This window comes from Microplitis mediator, chromosome 1 (genome assembly GCF_029852145.1).
Source record: "Microplitis mediator isolate UGA2020A chromosome 1, iyMicMedi2.1, whole genome shotgun sequence".
Taxonomy (NCBI): Eukaryota; Metazoa; Arthropoda; class Insecta; order Hymenoptera; family Braconidae; genus Microplitis; species Microplitis mediator.
Genome location: NC_079969.1, coordinates 27,191,879 through 27,211,993, shown reverse-complemented (window position 1 = coordinate 27,211,993; position 20,115 = coordinate 27,191,879). Strand labels below are relative to the sequence as shown.

The 20,115-nt window shown below is 28.1% G+C and overlaps 1 protein-coding gene across 3 annotated transcripts; it reads left to right on the top strand.

Moving 5' to 3' along the window:
* The first annotated feature begins 195 nt into the window (after positions 1–195).
* On the top strand, positions 196–16,205 carry LOC130665908 (guanine nucleotide-binding protein G(o) subunit alpha). Of its 3 annotated transcripts, none has more exons than XM_057466539.1 (10): positions 196–1,038; positions 1,894–2,071; positions 2,196–2,405; positions 6,309–6,351; positions 6,869–7,010; positions 8,759–8,919; positions 10,411–10,539; positions 11,011–11,140; positions 13,811–13,964; positions 15,657–16,205. In XM_057466539.1, the coding sequence occupies exons 3-10, from the start codon at positions 2,288–2,290 to the stop codon at positions 15,842–15,844; spliced, it is 1,065 nt and encodes a 354-aa protein (XP_057322522.1). In that variant the 5' UTR covers positions 196–1,038; positions 1,894–2,071; positions 2,196–2,287; the 3' UTR covers positions 15,845–16,205. The 3 variants fall into 3 exon arrangements, with proteins under 3 accessions (XP_057322522.1, XP_057322526.1, XP_057322531.1); XM_057466543.1 differs by having other exon boundaries at positions 2,148–2,405; XM_057466548.1 differs by having other exon boundaries at positions 196–616; positions 1,894–2,405.
* Positions 16,206–20,115: the final 3,910 nt, after the last annotated feature.

Below are 20,115 nucleotides of genomic sequence, written 5' to 3'. Positions count from 1 at the left end.
ATGCGCATCTGTTACTACATATATCAGTTTTCAAAGCTCAGCGCATGTATGAGTTTAAATATACTTATGAAATTTTAAATATCTATATATATATATATATATATAAATATATGTGTAGGTGGTGTGCATGTGGGTGTAAGTAAAAAAGATCTGGGTGGGGCGGGGCGAGAGGTCGCTCCAGTCGTGAAATCTCCAGTGAATATACGCGTCTAGCACTAGCTGCTGGTGTTGCTGCTACTGCTGCTGTCAAAAGTTCACGAGTCGATTTTTTATCTCTCCTATTGTATCATATCCTATCCGTTTCCCCGCAACTCTTATAAATTTAAAATAATTAAAATTAAAATTAAAATTTAAATTTAAATTTAAATTCAAATTCAAATTAATAAGCGGCAATTAAATAACAATAATAATAAATCCTGATCTTGATCTTCGTCAGAATCTCGTGAGTGTCAAAGGAAAGTTTAAATAAAAAAATCCATCTACACCCGTCGTACTCGTGGACGGCTCGCGAGTAATAGGGGGTGACTTTTTACCTTTAATATTTAAATGGATAAATTAATCGCGGGTGTGGGGAAACGGTGTGAGGAGTTTTAGTTTATTGTAAAACTGTTCGGTAGTGAGTTATATTTTATTTATATTTATACTATTGATATTATTTTTTATACATTACCCCAGTTAAATATATAATAAATTATTTTTAAGTAACATTTAAACTCGGGAGATATTTAAGCGAGTGGTGACAGAGAGAAAACGTCGAGGGGCTGTGCCGGTCCGGAGTTTCCTCTGAATTATCGATCAAATACAACACACTAACCACCGAGTTTAAAACTACCCCTCATATTTAAATAAATATATATATATATATATATATATAAAAAATTACCAATTAAAATAATAATTATTACTATTAAATAATTAATTATTCAAACGAGTGCAGTGTGTGCTAACGTGCAAATGTATCGCGTATTTAAATATTGACGTGACATTCATTTGAATCGGGTTTCGCGGACCAATCCAACTTGCCAATGATTTTATCAAGTGAGTTATCAATCAGTAATTTTACAATTAAATTTTGCTAATTAAGCCAGCGGTTAATTACTAATTAAATGTCACCCTGAAATTGACGTTTTTTTGTACAAATAAATTCAAAAAAAAAAAACTAAAAAAATGCACATGTAGAAAATTTCAAAAACTACAGGTGCAATTTTTTCGAAATTTATTATTTTGAAAAAAATCCAAAAACGTCGGGTAACTTCAGTATCACAATTAAACATGATCCTGAAGTTAGCAAAAATTTTTGAATTTCGTTTCTTACCAAAGGAATTACAAAAAAAAAAAATAAAAAAAATGCACATGTAGAAAATTCAAAAAACTATAGGTGGATTTTTTTCAAATATTTTTTTTTTTACAATTTGCGTTTTAAAACAGATTCAAAAATTATCAGTCTGAATTCGGTATCACAATTAAACGTCATCGCGAATTTTCAATTGAAGTAAAAAAAAAAAAAAAGCAAAATTTGGACGCTTATATATCTATAGATATATTTCTTTTATTTTCTTCCGCTTGGTTCTACTGTCGCTCTGACTGCATTCATGCGCACTAAATACCATTTCTCTTTCTTTCTTTCTTATATTTTTGTCCATTACCGTCTTTTTTTATTTAACTTTTTTTTATACCGAATACAAGAGGTCATTTCACAGTACGCAGACGTTTAAATCCACATTTTTAACATTTGACACAATAAATTATTTTATTACACCACATCTTATATATATACATACATATTTTATTTGCAACAGGTACCTATACGTTTTTTGCGCCCACTTACCCCACTTACAATTTTTTTTTATAAGAAATTCGGGTGGTAAATTAATTGTCATTTTTTTGTTGCAGATCAATAAAAATATAAGGGTGACTAAATGATTATTTGAAGAAGTTTTTCTGTGAATCAGGTGCACGACATATATATTGATACATATATATAAGTATATATTGAATAGGGTAGTAAGAAGTACGGGTGTAACGGGAGTAGGAAGAAAAGAGAGGGAGAGACGTCACGTAGGTGTCGTAGGTGCGTGCGCGATTGTGTATTCTTTATTATATTGTATATATATATATATTAAATATATATAATAATAGATATATAGAATAATATATAATAAAATAAAAGAGTGGTGTTGGTGTGGTGTTACTAGGAGTACGTAGTGGCGGGGGCTCTGCCGTCCCGCGATAGGGGTGAAAATAAAAAGAGACGGGGGTGGCGTTTGTGAAAGCAACGTGTAGTAAAATGGGCTGTGCCATGTCTGCGGAAGAGCGGGCCGCTTTGGCCCGCAGCAAACAGATCGAAAAAAATCTTAAGGAAGATGGATTGCAAGCTGCCAAGGACATCAAACTTCTACTTCTTGGTATTTTTTATTTTATTTATTATTATTTTAGATTAAAGGTCATCCTGAAGTTAACGGACAGTTAACGATCTTGGGATTTAAAAAAAAAAAAATGAAAAAATGCACTTGTAGGAAATTTTAAAAACTACAAGTGCATTTTTTTCAAACTTTTTTTTTTGTAATTTATCGGTGATAAAAAAAATCCAAAAATTATTAGACGTCGGTTGAATTCATGATTCTGAAGTTAGAAGACAGTCAACCGTTTTCAGATTTTTTTTTCAAAAAATCAACAAAATAAAAAAATGCACACGTAGAAAATTTAAAAAACTACAAATGCAATTTTTTTAAATATTTTTTTTTTTTAATCTGTCATTGATAACAAAAATCCAAAAATTTATAGACGTCAGCTAACCAGTATCGTGATAAATGATAATGATGTTGGAAGACAATTAACAGTTTTCGGATTTTTTTTTCAAAAAATTAACAAAATAAAAAAATGCACATGTAGAAAATTTAAAAATCTATTAGTGCAATTTTTTTAAATATTTTTTTTTTTGTAATTTATTGTTTAAAAAAAGATCCAAAAATTTATAGACGTCGGCTAGTCAGTATCGTGGTAAATGATCCAGAAGTTAGAAGACAATAAACAGTTTTTGGATTTTTTTTTCAAAAAATTAACAAAATAAAAAAATGCACATGTAGAAAATTTAAAAATCTATTAGTGCAATTTTTTTAAATATTTTTTTTTTTGTAATTTATTGTTTAAAAAAAGATCCAAAAATTTATAGACGTCGGCTAGTCAGTATCGTGGTAAATGATCCAGAAGTTAAAAGACAATTAACAGTTTTGGGATTTTTTTTTCAAAAAATCACTAAAATAAAAAAATGCACATGTAGAAAATTTAAAAAACCACAAGTGCAATTTTTTAAAATATTTTTTTTTACAATCTATCGTTTATAAAAAGGAATCCAAATAAAAGACCTAACTCGCGGCCGGGAACTAGAATATGGGATTATTTATAAATACGAGTATTAGGTCTTTTACCTCATTTTTAAAAATTTCATACAATAGCTAAAATTTTAATGGCCGTTTTTTTAATGATCTATTTAGGACGATTTTTTTTATTGTTATTATTACTATAGGTATTGAAAAGTATGAAGCCATTATGTGGGAATTGTATAGACTGTTTAAAAAAAGGGAAAAAAATTCTCAACTTAAATACATAACATGTTGTTAGCATGTGTCGACGTTTACGTTGACGTAGTTGACGTCGACGTTGTCTCTCAGTATATTTATTATTATTTTAAATTATTAAGTACACTATTTATTTTTCAAAACTCAATTAACTTCCGTTAATTTCTTCAAATATTTAAAAAAATCATTTCATTTTAAATCACTAATTAATTAATTTAATTAATTGTTAATTAATAAATTTGCGTTAAAAAATTTTTCTCTTTTCTCAGACGTCAGTAAAATCGAGATTTGAAATTTTTATCATATATTTTATTATAAATTAAAATTTATGAAGGTCGCCGGTAAAAATATATGACAATACCGATAAATCTTATATATATTTTATATTTAATTTTTACGTGTTTGAATTTTTATTACTCAGGTTTAAATTTATTTTTATTTATTTATTTTTTTTTTTTATATAAATAAATAAATGAAATTTATTTACTATTTATGACACGCGGATTTTCAATCGAGTATTGGAGTAACCAGAGTTAAGTTTAATGTAAAATATGACTGAGAATGAGAATGAGAATTGCGAATTGCGAGTCTATTATAGAAGGCAACTTAACCGAGAGCTTTTTTAAATAAAAAAAAAGGGAGACTGCGGTGAGCAGGAAAGCAAGTTCCGCTTCTACACTGAGAGAAAAATCCAGTAAATCTAACTATAAAATGACAGTTAAATAGCGCTTTAACTATTTTTTCGGAGTTACTACAACACCAATAGATAGTTATTATAAATATCTCTAAATAGTTATGTTAAATATTTTTTAGTTCAATTAACTATATAAATAGTCAATGTAACTGATTTTTAAACTTGTATTCAATTAATAATTTTTAATTTTTTAAACTGAACTTAGGTAGTTAATTCATCTATAACTCTTTCATTAAAGCAAACAAAAATATCAAGTATCATTACAATGTTTTTTTAGTTAATTCAATGAATATTTTTTAGTTAAATCCATTAATTAAATAATTTTTTTTTCGCAAAAATATACCATTCACATGGTTTTAATTATTAAGTAGAGACTCTATAGAGTTTTGATTAGAATTAATTTTTTTTTGAAAGTTCAAGTTAAATTTTAAAGATAAATTATTTATTGAACCATTAATAATAAATATTAATGTCTTGATGTAATATAGGATAAACTATAATACAATCCAAAAATGTAAGTATCGCTTTGTCAAATGACAGAGTTGTACTGATGCCGAAATTGTTTTTAACCTTGGAATTTAACAGTTCTGAGATATATATCTTGCCAGGGACACTACACAGCGGCTGGGCGCGATCTCGTGGCGAGCATCGAACTACTCCCGCTACTGCTGTCTGGTATCGGTGACTTTCCTCTCCTCCATACATATGTTTTCTCTCAAGAAATTTTTCTCTTGGTTTAAGCAATTTTATTTAAATATTAACTCGTGTTTTGAACATTTTAATTTTTTTATGATTATTTGCCTTAAACGCAAAATTTAAACATAAATTACACATTTACACGCTTGACAGAGGAAAAATTTCTAATTCACACCGCTTAAATTTAATACAATATTTAGTGTAATTTTCACACCACAATTTTTACACAGACATTTACACTACACCGAGTCCAATAATATTTTACAGTGTAGACAAACTAAAATTTGAAAGACGCATTTAGGTTTTGATAACGTACAAATGAAGAACCTTATTAGCTAAAGGAAAAACTTTTGTCAGCTATTAATATTGATCCTAAATGGTTTTTAAAATTATCCGATATTTTTGCGAATTATAACTACATCGAAAAAAGTTAACTCAAATCAAGTAAAAATGTTCTTGATTCAAGAAAAATCTTCTTGCACCAAGTAAATAATTATCTTACAATTTTTATCTTGAATCAAAATTTTTTTTCTCAAGTCAACATATTTTTATGCTTAAATCGAAAATTTATGTACGACAGTTCAGTTTAAGTATTCCAATTTATCTTAAATAATTGATATAAATATGTATTTCTATTTTCAAAATATTTTTAACAACTAAAGTTTTCTAAAAAAATTAAGATAACAAATTTTTTGGAAAAAAAAATTCTTTGAAAAATAATTTTATTAGAAAAAAATAATCTTGCAAAAAAAATATGTTCGAGAAAAAGTTTTTGATAAAAACTTTTTGGCGATTTAAAAACATTTATTTACTCAATCATTAAGTTTTGAAAAAAAATTAAAAATCCATTTCCTGCCTACATTTAACTCAATTGGAGTAACTTGAAAATTTTAGTTCTATTAACTAGATTTATATTTATAACAACTATTTTATTTTAACTTTAAATCAGCAGTTATAATAAAAACAATTTTTATTTACATACACTAAAAAAATTAAGTTATAGTTAATTTTAAAATTCATATACTATCAACTAAATTTTTTTAGTTAAAACAACAATTTTCGGAGACTGAAAAATTTTAGTTGCTTTAATTAATTTTTTTTTAGTTTGAGCAACTACTGAATAGTTAGCCTTACTAACGCATTAGTACCAGTAACTAATTTTAAATAGTTAAAGTCTTTTTAGTTAAAATGACTATCGACTTTTCTCTCAGTGTACGTCATATCCGCCTATAAAATAAATTCTAGTAGCAATGAAATTTTTTACTCCATTAATATTTGAATTTTTTCCTCGGATTCCAAAACTTTAAACTGTCTTACTAATGAGTTATTTTATTTTTCAGGAGCTGGAGAGTCTGGAAAAAGTACGATCGTGAAACAGATGAAGTATGTTAGATAAATATATTAATTAATATGAGTATTGATTAATTTTGATAAGAGCTTAAGCTGAAAAATAGACATTTGATAACAAAGAGTTTGGATTTAACGAACAAACTGTTGCGGACTCATCCTCTACTTATATTACAGCCGCGAATATAAAACAAGAGATCGATATTAACACGTTATATTCCAGCATATATATAACTAGACACATAGACTAACACTTGAGGTCTAGTGTGAGCAGTTGTAGTGAAGCATGCTTGTAAAAACACGCGACATAATATTTTTCGACAAACTTTATTGTTTTAAATTATCGCTATTTTCTATACGCGACTTTTTACGTCACTTCTCTTTTTATTCATATAAATTTTTAAAACATACATGATGATTAAAATCATCATTAATGATTAAAATTTATGACGTGATCTTGTCTATTTTTTAAAAATTTTCAATACTCATGTTAATAAAATAATTAGTATGGAATTAATGAAGATATTAAAATATATATGTAAATTATTAATAGAATCATTCACGAGAGTGGATTTACACCGGAAGACTTCAAGCAGTACAGGCCTGTTGTGTACAGCAATACGATACAATCATTAGTTGCTATTTTAAGAGCAATGCCAAATTTGGAAATTAATTTTTCATCAAATGAACGACAGGTAATTTCACGTATTTTTTTTGTATACTGATTTAGTTGATAAATTTTAGTTGAATAAAAGCGCGAGATTGCAACAGGTGAAATAATTAACTTTAGCAAGTACACGGTCGAGGTTGCCGAGGTCTTCGACCGTTTTAAAGTTGTGCCCTTTTATATTTTGTAAATTAACTGCTTACAGTATAAGTAAATAATAATGAGTGAGTAGCAGACAGACGAATTTATGATTATAAATAAATAGAGTAAATAATTAAAAAAGAAATTTTTATAAAAAATGCACTTGGTAATTTTTTGATTTTTGAAATGTGCATTTTTTCAAAATTTTATTTTATTTATTTTTTACTCGATTTATTTATAATTGAAAATTTGTCTGACGTCTACTACATTCACACTCATAAATATTTTTTTTTCAACAAATCAAATCAAAAAAAATTAAAAATTAAAAAATGCACATGTAGGGAATTTAAAAAACTAGAGGTGCAATTTTTTCAAATATTTTTTTTTATAAATTTATGTTTAAAAAAAAAATCAAAACATCATTGGCCCTCGACTCACTTTAATATCTTAAAGTTAACAGACAATTCAAAATTTTATGATTTTTTTTCAACGCATAAAATCCAAAAAAATAAAAAATAAAAAAATGCACATGTAGGAAATTTAAAAAACTAGAGGTGCAATTTTTTCAAATATTTTTTTTTTATAAATTTATCCTTTAAAAAAAAATTCAAAGATTATTGGACCTCGGCTAACTTTAATATCCTAAAGTTAACAGACAATTAAAAATTTTGGGATTTTTTTTTCAACGCACCAAATCCAAAAAAATAAAAAATAAAAAAATACACATCTAGGAAATTTAAAAAACTAAAGGTTCAATTTTTTCAAATATTTTTTTTCATAAATTTATTGTTAAAAAAAAAAATCAAAACATCATTGGACGGCTAAATTTAATATCCTGAAGTTAACAGACAATTAACAATTTTCAGATTTTTTTTTCAATGCATCAAATCCAAAAAAAACAAAAAATAAAAAAATGCACTTCTAGGAAATTTAAAAAACTAGAGGTGCATTTTTTTCAAATATTTTTTTTTTATAAATTTATCTTTTAAAAAGAAATCCAAAGATTATTGGACCTCAGCTAACTTAAAAATCCTGAAGTTAACAGACAATTAACAATTTCCGGATTTTTTTTTCAACTCACCAAATCCAAAAAAATAAAAAAATCCACATGTAGGAAATTTAAAAAACTACAGATGCAATTTTTTCTTAAATAATAATAATGATATTTAATTATAATTATCACTTTAAAATAAATTACACACTTGATATCAATTTTACTTAACAAACTTAAGCCCAAAAAAAACTACTTGAGTCCCAAAAAAAAGTGCTGGCATTAATAATAATATTGGTATTGAAATAAATGAGCGAGTTTTTTTACTTAATCTCACATTAAAAAAAAAAAAAAAAAAAAAAAAACATTACAATGATTACTCATTGCGGCGCTAAGACATTGAGTCCCGTTGTGGATGTGGTTTGCCACGCTTCGACGATTATCTTAACTTATGAATGAAGCATTCAATTCTATTAAATATATATACACATACATATATTATAACATACCAAGTATGTACACACGTACACTTAAAGTCACAGCGACGGAGTCATAAGAGATTAAGTTTAAAAATAATAAACTCGACTTATCAAATAGCGAGGAAAAATAATATTTATTTATTTATTTATTTTTTTTTTTTTCAGACTGATGGTAAAATGGTATTTGACGTCATCCAACGAATGGAAGACACAGAACCATTTAGCGAAGAATTATTAGCTGCTATGAAGAGGCTGTGGGCTGATGCCGGTGTGCAAGAATGTTTTGGCAGAAGTAATGAGTATCAATTGAACGATTCCGCTAAATAGTACGTCCTTTTTTTAAATCACATTTTTTTTTTTAATACATGAAGGTCATGTGTGTTTGCGAAATTTGGTCCATGAACTCCATGTATGTCAGTTTTAAAAAAATGATCCTGAAGTTATCAGACAATTAAAAATTTTTTTATTTTTTTTTCAACAAATCAATTGCAAAAAAATTTGCATATGTAGAAAATTTTAAAAACTACATGTGCAATTTTTTTTTTTTTCAAATTTACCGTCTTAAAAAAATCCAAAAATTATTAGACGTCTGCTAACCTTAGTATCATTTAAAAAAACAAAACTAGTCTTAAGTACATATATAAATATATAAATATATATAAATGTCGAGTTGTAGCAGGAGTCTATCAAGGGATTCGGTTGGCCGCGTTCCCTTGAAGCCGATAGGTGTAGCTCCAGAGTAGGGTAAATCCCGTGCGACATTTAATTTTCTTCGAGTGAGAAACGTACAGTCGAGATGCAAAGTGATATTGCTGTTGCTGTTGCTAGTATACTAGTAACTTAACAGAACGTTACACTAGTTGTGGCAGTAGGAAGCGTAGGTGGATGTCAAGCGTAGGTGGGTTTGGGTCTGGGTATTATATATCTATCGGGTAGAGATGATAGAGATGAAGATGAGATGCCGGAACGGCATTGGGATCAAGTATAAAGGAAAGAGATGGATGGTATAATATTGCATGTAGAAATGTAGAGCGTGGATATATATATGTATGTATAGATAGATAAGTTAAGAGTTGAGTCGAGCAGTTGAGCACAGTGGATAGGAGTCTGTTGTATTGATCTGGAATGACGTCACGCCACGCCCGTGTCACGTGGTGGTGAAGTTACTGATGCTGGCGCCGCCCTACCCTTTGCCTTTGCTTTCAATTCCGGGCTTGACCTGAAGGTTTTTATTTTGGGCTGATTTTTAGATCCTGGTATTTATGATGATGATGAAAAAAAATGAGAATAGGAACCAGGAACCGGGAACTGGGGACTGGGAACAGAATAAATTACCTGGGGGTTGGGCAGCAAAGCAACTGGAGGCTGCCATAGACGTCATCCAGATCGTGAAAGATCGAGATCGTCTTAGAAAATGTTTGTTAGCTTTTTGACTCATTGATATGGGAGCTGTAACACTTGATTGAAGACTTACTCTTATCGATTTACTTTCACTTACTCAGTCGTTGCTTTTGTAAATATGGATTTTTTATGTATCTGAAGAACGGAACGTTTTTCACGCAATGAAAATTAAAAATTTATGTAATTTGACTGCTGAAGGGGTGTTAGGAGTGGCCTGCAATTTCCAGCTGACATATTAGCGCGTATGCGAGACATTTAAAAAATTTAGATCCAGCAGAATTTTAACTTTCGTTTTGGTTTTTATTTTTTTTCACGAAAAACGTTTAGATCTTCAGGTACATGATTTTTTTTAGGCTTGAGCTGGAGAGAGAGTTTAATTATTTTATAAGAGTAATTAAAAATATGATTTATTGCAGCTTCTTGGACGACTTGGATCGACTAGGAGCCAAAGACTATCAGCCAACGGAGCAAGATATTCTGAGGACCCGAGTCAAAACAACGGGAATAGTTGAAGTACACTTTTCTTTCAAGAACCTCAACTTTAAGTAAGTTCATTCTTTCAAGTGCTTCTTTATATACATATTCTATATAAATATAAATATTCATACCGAGTGACTTATTGGTACCTCAGATCTTTCATTAAAACTTTTCCGACACTAAAAAATTTATTTTTGATGCAACAATTTATGATTTCATTTAAATATTTTCACTATTTTAAATAAAATTGAATTTTTAATTGCAACCATTAATCTGCTGATTGATAATAAATTATTGAACCCACTAATTAAATGAATTAATTATTTTAATTGAACAATTAAAATAATTTTTCGTATAGAATAAAGTACGAGCGTAAAAAGTGTGTTTTAATTTTACACAGTATATATGTTATAAATAGTATATATGAGAGTATGAGCGGTGAAATGTTAAATAGAATAATTGGTTACTTAATAAATTTGTTAGATATGCAAGTTAGTTTGTAGGCTTATATATAATATGTGTTATTATTTTGTCTCCAGATTATTTGATGTGGGCGGTCAGCGAAGTGAGCGTAAAAAATGGATACACTGCTTTGAAGACGTCACGGCAATTATCTTCTGTGTGGCAATGTCTGAATATGATCAAGTTTTACATGAAGATGAGACTACGGTAATTTATTTACATTAATAATTAATAATTCATTCATTTAATTAATAAAATATCGCGCCACTAATTTCGGAAGGACATTTTTTATGCCTTAGGTTTAGTCACTGAGTTTAAAACCAAAAGGGAGTATAATTTTTTTTTTTTTTTTAATTTTAGCCAGAAGGTAAAAGATCTAGTACTCGACCAGGGAACTAGTAAATCACTTCATGTTTTTGTATAAATATATTTAATGAATATGTATACAAATACATGAGTCATCGGGTACTAATTCTTTGATCGGGTACTGGGTCTCTTACCTTAAAATAAATTTACAAAGCGATCGGCAGTAAAAAAAAAATTATATGCCCTTTTGGATTTAAACTCAGTGACTAAATCTAAGGCGTATTAAAATACAAACGTACAAAAAGATCCTTTTTCATTTGAAGGCTGATATCTCAGCAGCAAATTGCTGTACAAAGAAACAAGTAGCCGAATAAATTTCCTAAACGGGCCATGAATTGATTTTTCTGAAAAAAATTTTCCCGGCCCCATAGACCCGAAAAATTTAGAACAATTTTGTCTCGAGCTATTTCTTATGATTCCGCAAAAACCGTAGCTCAAAAAAATATTTTGCTGGAAGATCTTCAAACTAGAGATTTCAAGCTTCAATTTTCTTTTTTTACTTTTTCGATACGATAATTTTTCACGAAACAGCCTCTAACAATCACTAAAAAATTTACAAAATTTTCTCGTTCCTTTAATTTTTTGGATAAATGTATGTCTTTTTGGAATTAGTAACGCGATATATTTATAAATATTTTTAGTAATGAGAATTTATGTACGTCATTGTCTAGAGACAACAGCCATAGTCTCTTTTATAGTTTAAAAAAACTAGGTTGCAAACGTCTCTGGATTTACTCTACTGTTTTTTTTAAATTTATATAAATATATGTGCAGATTATCTGTATACTATAGCCTATAGATAATGAGACACTTTTCCGATGTATCTCATACTTGAACAGAAAAAAAAATTTATATTTTGAAGCCCAAACTTTTTACTGCCCACGGAACATAATTTTATCTATGGAATAATTTATCGTAATAGCCCTGATTAAACAACTGAATTCGATCGAATTAAACAGAATTAAATTTTTAATTCTATTTAATTCAGATAAATTCTGTTAATTCGGCAGGAAAACCAGAATTTGTCCAAATTAAAACGAATTTGAATAATTCTATTCGGTTTAATTTTGATTAATTCCAAAATAATTCTCCAATTTTTGGTTCTGAATCCGAATTAAACTGAATTAAAACGAATTTGAAATTTTTATATCGCTTTTATTCTGTTTAATTCAAATTCAAATTTTAAATTCAGATGAATTCTGTTTTGCAGAATTCGACAGAATATAACAGAGTTAAAATTTTTAATTCTATTTAATTCAGATAAATTCTGTTAATTCGGCAGGAAAACCAGAATTTGTCCGAATTAAAACGAATTTGAATAATTCTATTCGGTTTAATTCTGATTAATTCGAAAATAATTCTCCAATTTTTGGTTTTGAATCCGTATTAAACTGAATTAAAACGAATTGAAATTTTAAAATCGCTTTTATTCTGTTTAATTCAAATTCAAATTTTCAATTCAATTGAATTCTGTTCAGAAAAATTCGACAGAATATAACAGAATTAAAATTTTTAATTCGCTCGAATTCAGTTGTTTAATCAGGGAGATAATTATAAATTAATGAGGTGGAATGTCGAGTTTTTAGTAATTATTTATAGTTAATTATGGTAATAAAAATAGTGGGGAGTATTTAAGTGTGTGGTGAGACAGCTCGTAGGAGAGTGAGTAGAATGAATCGTAATGAAGGGATCAATTAGACGGGTCAGATCGTGTGGGAAGACTTTCATTCATATTATATTATGACGTATAAAATCGACGTAACGAGGTGTCAATGTATCAATTGACAGGATTAGGTGTAGCAGTTTAAGTCTAAGTCGGTTGTACGGCTCTAATAGGCCATTTTCATTCAGCTTTTATATTTATGAGCCAATTTAACATCGAGTAAAGTGTGGGCTTTGTCAGTCGACATGATAGCTAACCGTTTATTCGGGTGTTACGTGACTTTAACGGCTTGTCGAGATATTTATTATCAATTATTTATGATCGAGATGCTCTGCTGGTAACTTTAAAACTTAATAGGCCTGACGAATTGCAATTAGAGAGGGTGGGCAGTAAAGAGTTGGGAGATTGATTCCAAGTGGACGCGATGGGTTGCATGATTGGGCAAGGGCTGGAACTAGATCTTGGACCCAAATTTTAGAATAATAAATTTCACTTTTGTTCTCGTGTAAAAAAAATTCGTTCCAAAAAAGTTCCGCATGTGGAACTAAACATGAGACAGATTAGAACTTCAAATGGAACTTTTTTGGAACGTTAGTAATTTTGATGGTAAAAAAAAAGTTTTTATGAGCAAATTTTTTTTTTCGCCATGAAAATAATCGCGAATTTTATTCAGCCTTGACAATTAATGACTGCAGACTATTATAAATAGCGATAAAAAAAAAGAAAACAAATCCATTTTTAGCCGCGCAGTTTTAAACTAATAAACATTATCTCAGTTACATAAATATTTACGTAATCGAAAAATATATATTTAAAGTTAAATGTTTTATCTGTAATATTGATTTTAGAATCGGATGCAAGAGAGTCTTAAATTATTCGACTCAATATGCAACAACAAATGGTTCACGGACACTTCGATTATTTTATTTTTGAATAAAAAAGATTTGTTTGAAGAAAAGATCCGTAAGTCATCGCTTACTATCTGCTTCCCCGAATACAACGGTGAGTTTACTTCTACTCGTTATATATTTTTTTGAAATTATTTAATAGTAAATTGTGTGACAAGGGATGAAACAAGACGATTTCAGACCAGGGTGAAGGCTGACATCACCCGCAGTCTGAAATTGTCTTTCATTCCGAGTTACACAAAATATTTTTCCTTATCACCTGCATTGGAGCTTAAAGTTTTAGTGTCAGAAGTTAATTTACGTAAGCGTAAATTGTCATTTGTAATTTATAATTAAGCAGAAGCTATAAATACTATTTATTATTCACATTAATTTCTAAGTCAGAACTGTCATTTACGTAAATAAAATTAATACTCTGAAATTACTACTAAACAAATGACAAGAATCAGAGCTTAAATTTTGAATGTCTTCAGTCTGCGCGAAGAATTAGTAGATTACACACTTAAGGAGGAAAGTAAGACATTCCGACCGTCCTGATTAAAAATACTCATTGAAAAGTATTGAAAATAATTTCAATTTTTTTCAATCCATACGGAGATTTTGAAAAATATTAAATGGAATTGAAATTTCGATAATTTGAATACTTTCTAATTCTTATAATGGAATTCAAAAGTATTGAAAAGAATTCAATCTTTCATCATTTCAATACCTTCCAATTCCCAAGTGGAGTGGAAACTATTTTTCTATTGAAAAAGATTCAAAAAGATTCGAAAATGTGAATTCATTTTAATTTATTTCAATTCAAGTCATAATTTGAAATAAGAAACTATTTTAGTATTGAGAAAGATTCAGAAAGACTGGAAATTCTCAATTTCTGTCAATTCTTTTCAATCCTACACTCGATCCAAAATTTGTAACTATTTTGGTGTTGAGAAGGATTCAGAAAGATTGAAAACTGTCAATTTATTCGAATCTTTTTCAATTCTTCGGAAGTTTAGAAATTATTATATTATTTTTAGATTCCATATAATTGAAAATTATTAATTTTATGTCCAGATGAAAACCTTGTGGGATAGGATTTATTCAAAAGTATTCAATTCTCATCTTTTTCAATACTTTTCAATAAGTATTTTAAATCAGGGCGTATACAATTTTTCACCATACCTGCACCGAAAGTTTGAATTCTTGTCCTGTTTAGACAGAAAAAAGTCATTCTTTCCTTTTATAAGAAAACTAATGATAAAAATTAGCGCATGCGCCATTATTTCCATAAGCAGAGACAAAAATTTGAACTTTCAGGTGTAGATCTGGTGAAAAATTGTATGCACACCCGTAGAAAATTAGGACTCGCCTTCAACTAAGCCAGGCAATTACACGCGGGTTAGAATGCCCTACTTTTCTCCCTAAGTGTGTAATTTACTATTTTTCTGTGTATTAATTCGCGGCCCCGTACGAAAAAAATGGTATCAGGCGTTTTGAGCACCTGACAAAATATCCCCGACAAAATATCTGCGGACAAAATATCCCCATGAAAAGAAAGCAAAAATAGTGAAAAAAGCGAAAAAAACTGACACAAAACTGGGGATATTTTGTGGGGGATATTTTGTCAGGTGCTCAAAACGCATGGAACCGAAAAAAATATATATTCAGATTTTCCCGAATATATACGGATATATACTTTTTCCGTATGGGGCATTTTCCAATGGCTGTAGAGACACTGGAACACTAAGTTCCGTTGCTGGTATACTGAAAACAAAATTTATAATTAATTTTATTAAATAAACAGGAGCTCAAGAGTACAGTGAAGCTGCGGCGTACATTCAGGCGCAATTTGAAGCGAAAAATAAGTCGACCACAAAGGAGATCTACTGCCACATGACCTGCGCTACGGACACAAACAACATTCAATTTGTGTTTGACGCAGTAACAGACGTAATTATCGCCAATAATCTTCGTGGTTGCGGTCTTTATTAGAAATTTATTATTATTATTATTATTATTATTATTATTATTATTACCATAACTATTATTAATAATAATAATGAACTATTACTATCACTATTATTTGGTTATAAAACAGTAAGCGCGAAAAAAATACAGACGTATGTTTAAAAAAAAAAACATCGATCGTCTAGCAGCTACGGTTCATCTGCGTGCTAATCGATTAATTGTCATCACGTGAGTAATTATCTTAATTACTTGCAATCAGTATCGCACGTGTAACTCGTGCTTCTAATTCTCAGTAAATAAAAATAAATAATAATATTAACAATAAAGAAAAAAAAATGAAAGATTTAACAAGGACTTAAAATGCTTTAAATTAAAATTTTAATTTATATTTTTATTTTATAAAAAAAAACATACAGGACAATCGCATTAAATATTTTATTTATCGAAGCCGAGTTTTACCGTCGCTTTATACGGAATAAATAAAATAAATTTATTTAATTAATAATAATAATAATAATAAACACGCCTTGATCCAATCGTGATGGATAAGTTTGTTATCCGCGTCGAACAAACGCTAATTAATTAATACCAAGGGCACGCCGACATCGAGTTTTATTTATTTATCTCTTGTCATTTACTATTTTTATTTTTATTTAATATTTTATGTACTTGTACTGATGCTTTGTTCTATTCCTTAATGATTTTTAATAATAAAATATAAAATTGTGTGCTGAGGAATGAAACCACACGATTTTTTACGGGCGAGGTTGGCTTGAGCCGAAGGCGACTGCTGCCACCGAATTTGAATTCGTTTCATTGCGCGCCACGAGTAAAAAATTTTTAGTTGAATATTTAACATGTGTGTAAATTTAACAGAATTTTCTGTTAAAATTAGTGGGTAATTTTTGTGGCAAATAGAATTTGAGACGAAAAATTTGAGGTTAGAATCTAGGAAATTAACACTGATTAGTATCACGCATAAAGAAAATTGCTGACCGATTTTACACGCGATTTTTGTTAATTTTTACATAAATTTTTTTAATTTCTATTTTTTTCAAATTACCTGCAATGAAACTGAGTTGGAAATCTAGAGTCGGTTAAAAGAGAAATTTTAAAACCGATAGCGCATTTTCCGGTTGAAATCTTTTGAATTTTTCAAAGGGATTCATTTGGTTTCAATCCAAGTTTTTAATTAAGGAAACTAATTATAATTATGATTGTTCTGCAATGAAACTGAGTTTAAAATCTAGAGTCGGTTAAAAGAGAAATTTTAAAACCGATAGCGCATTTTCCGGTTGAAATCTTTTGAATTTTTCAAAGGGATTCATTTGGTTTCAATCCAAGTTTTTAATTAAGGAAACTAATTATAATTATGATTGTTCTGCAATGAAACTGAGTTCAAAATCTAGAGTCGGTTAAAAGAGAAATTTTAAAACCGATAGCGCATTTTCCGGTTGAAATTTTTTTGAATTTTTCAAAGGGATTCATTTGGTTTCAATCCAAGTTTTTAATTAAGGACACTAATTATAATTATAATTGTCCTGCAATTAAACTGAGTTTAAAATCTAGAGTCGGTTAAGAGAAAAAATTTCAGACCAAGCGCATTTTCCGGTTGAAACTCTTGGGAATTTTTGAAGGGATTTAGTCAATTCCAGTCCAAGTTTAATTAAAGACACTAATTATAATTATTCCGCAATGAAACTGAGCTCAAAATCTAGAGTCGGTTAAAAGAGAAATTTTAAAACCGATAGCGCATTTTCCTTGAAAATTACGATTGAAATTTTTTTGAATTTTTCTAAGGAATTCATTTGGTTTCAATCCAAGTTTTTAATTAAGGACACTAATTATAATTATGATTATTCTGAGGTTTACTGTAAAAAAAATTGGATTTTCACGCGACCGAATAAAAGATTTAAATTTAGCGGCAGAAATTTGATGATTTCTACCAGGGATGAAATTTTCGGTCTGAGTAGGCATTGAAACTCCAATTTCAGTGCCGAATACACAAAAAAAAAGCACAGATTTTTTTTTTACTACTTATTTATACAATTAACGCACACAATGCACAAATTTTCTCTAGTAAATTTAATTAATTGATTATTAATTATTTTTTTGAACCAACGTGATAAAAGAATGAAAAAAAACGTGCCAATGCGCATGGAATTATTATTATTATTATTATTATTATTAATATGAATTATATTCATTGATAAAGGCTTTATTAACTTTATTTAAATCTAAATTAAATTAATTGAATAAACGTACAAATAATAAACTCGAATGTCGGTTAAACTTACGGTTGAAAAGCACAATTATAAAAATGCACTAACTTAAATTATTAAAACGGAAACGAACTGAATTATTATGAGTACTAAGTGCGGGCTAAAGTTTTAATAAATTATTAATTTAATTAATTTATTAATAAATTAATTTAATTTATTTATTATTTATATTTTATGATACTAAAGTTAACCGACTAATAATTTTTGGATTTCTTTTTTTTCACTAAATTATAAAAAAAAAAATATTTGAAAAAATTGCACTTCTAGTTTTTTAAATTTCCTACCCGTGCATTTTTTTATTTTTTCGTTTTTTGGATTTGATTCTTAAAAAAAAATTCAAAAATAATTCTGTTAACTTTCGGATCATATTTTTTTTGATCCTGAATTTAGCAGACAAAAATTTTTGGATTTTATTTTCGACTAGTTAATTACAAAAATTAAAAAAAAAAAATACACATGTAGAAAATTTAAAAAACTACAGGCGCAATTTTTTCAAATATTTTTTTTTATAATTTATGGTTTTGAAAAATTCCAAAAATTATTAGACGTCGGTTAACTTCAGAATCATATATTTTTTAAAAATTTGAATAGAAAAAACTGCCACGCTTGCCGAGTTACCGAAATTATGACCACTGCGGTATCTCGAAAAAAAAAAATTATTTAAAAATAATAAGCCTGCATTTAAATGGAAGATTTTGATCCATGCCTTTGTCTAATTATAATGGATCCGTAATTAAAATAATTAACAATTAAAATAATAAATAGACGCGTAAACGTCGCGGATAAAATGGTGGGTAAAAAAAAATTTAAATAAAAAAATGTGGATTTTAATGAATACCAAAAAATATCAGACAGGAAAAAAAAACTACGTTGTTTCCAAATAATTATTACAGGCGAAGTATAAAAATATATTTGTAAGAATCTACCGATCATTGCGTTATTTACTTATATATAAATATATATAAATATATAAATATATAATTAATTAATTAATTAATATTAAAAAAAAAAATTGAGTAAGTGATGTCTCTGTATACATGAGAAAAAATATATAATTAATTACACTAGTTTAAATTGTAAAATGTATGAGTGGTTATTTAAGTGTGAGATGTAAATGTGCCATCATTTGCTAGATCGGTGGAGAAGAATTTTAAACAATTATTATTAAGAGTATAATAATAATTATTTATTTTCCGAGGGTTGATTTTTTAAAATAATCGCGGTCGCGAGTCGTAAGTCTGATGAATCGTCGATTTATCCCGCGCTTTTTTTAAATTTTATAGAGATCGAAGGCGAATCGTCACTCGATTTCAAATTTATAAAGGGAATTTGCGATATAAATAACAAGTTTTTTATTTATAAATTCTTAGGGTGATCTATAATTAAGCCTTGGAATTTTTTTTTAATTAATAGGCGACCTTTGGTCTTCATTAATATAAATATATATGAGGTTTTGAGATTTACGTTACGCCAATGCTTACAATTTCTATCTAGTCTAATTATTTTTTTCAAGTTACCATTCTACTGATGAATTATTTTTAATTTATTCTATTAATTAATATACGTTACCATTATTCTTATTTTTAATTGCAATCAGACAAATATTTTTACTATAAAAAAATTTGTAGCATTAAGTTTATTATTATTATTATTATTTATATTAATGTCTGAGAAGTTGATGATTATGAGTGTCAATGTAGCAGCCATCAGCCAAATTTTCAATTAATTAATAGAGTAAATAATTAATAAAATAAAATTTTAAAAAATGCGCATTTGAAAAATTAAAAAACTAATAAGTGAATTTTTTCGAAATTTTATTTTTTTAATTATTTGGAATTTTAAATTCGTCTGATGTCTGCCGCATTTACGCTCATTGATAATTTACGTGCCATAGGTCACAAATTTTTATTAATAATTTCAAATATTAAATTAAATTTCGAGTATAAAATTTCTTTTGTCCCAAAATAGGGTCACAATATTTTTACTTGAGTTGATAAAGAAAAAAAAATGCAT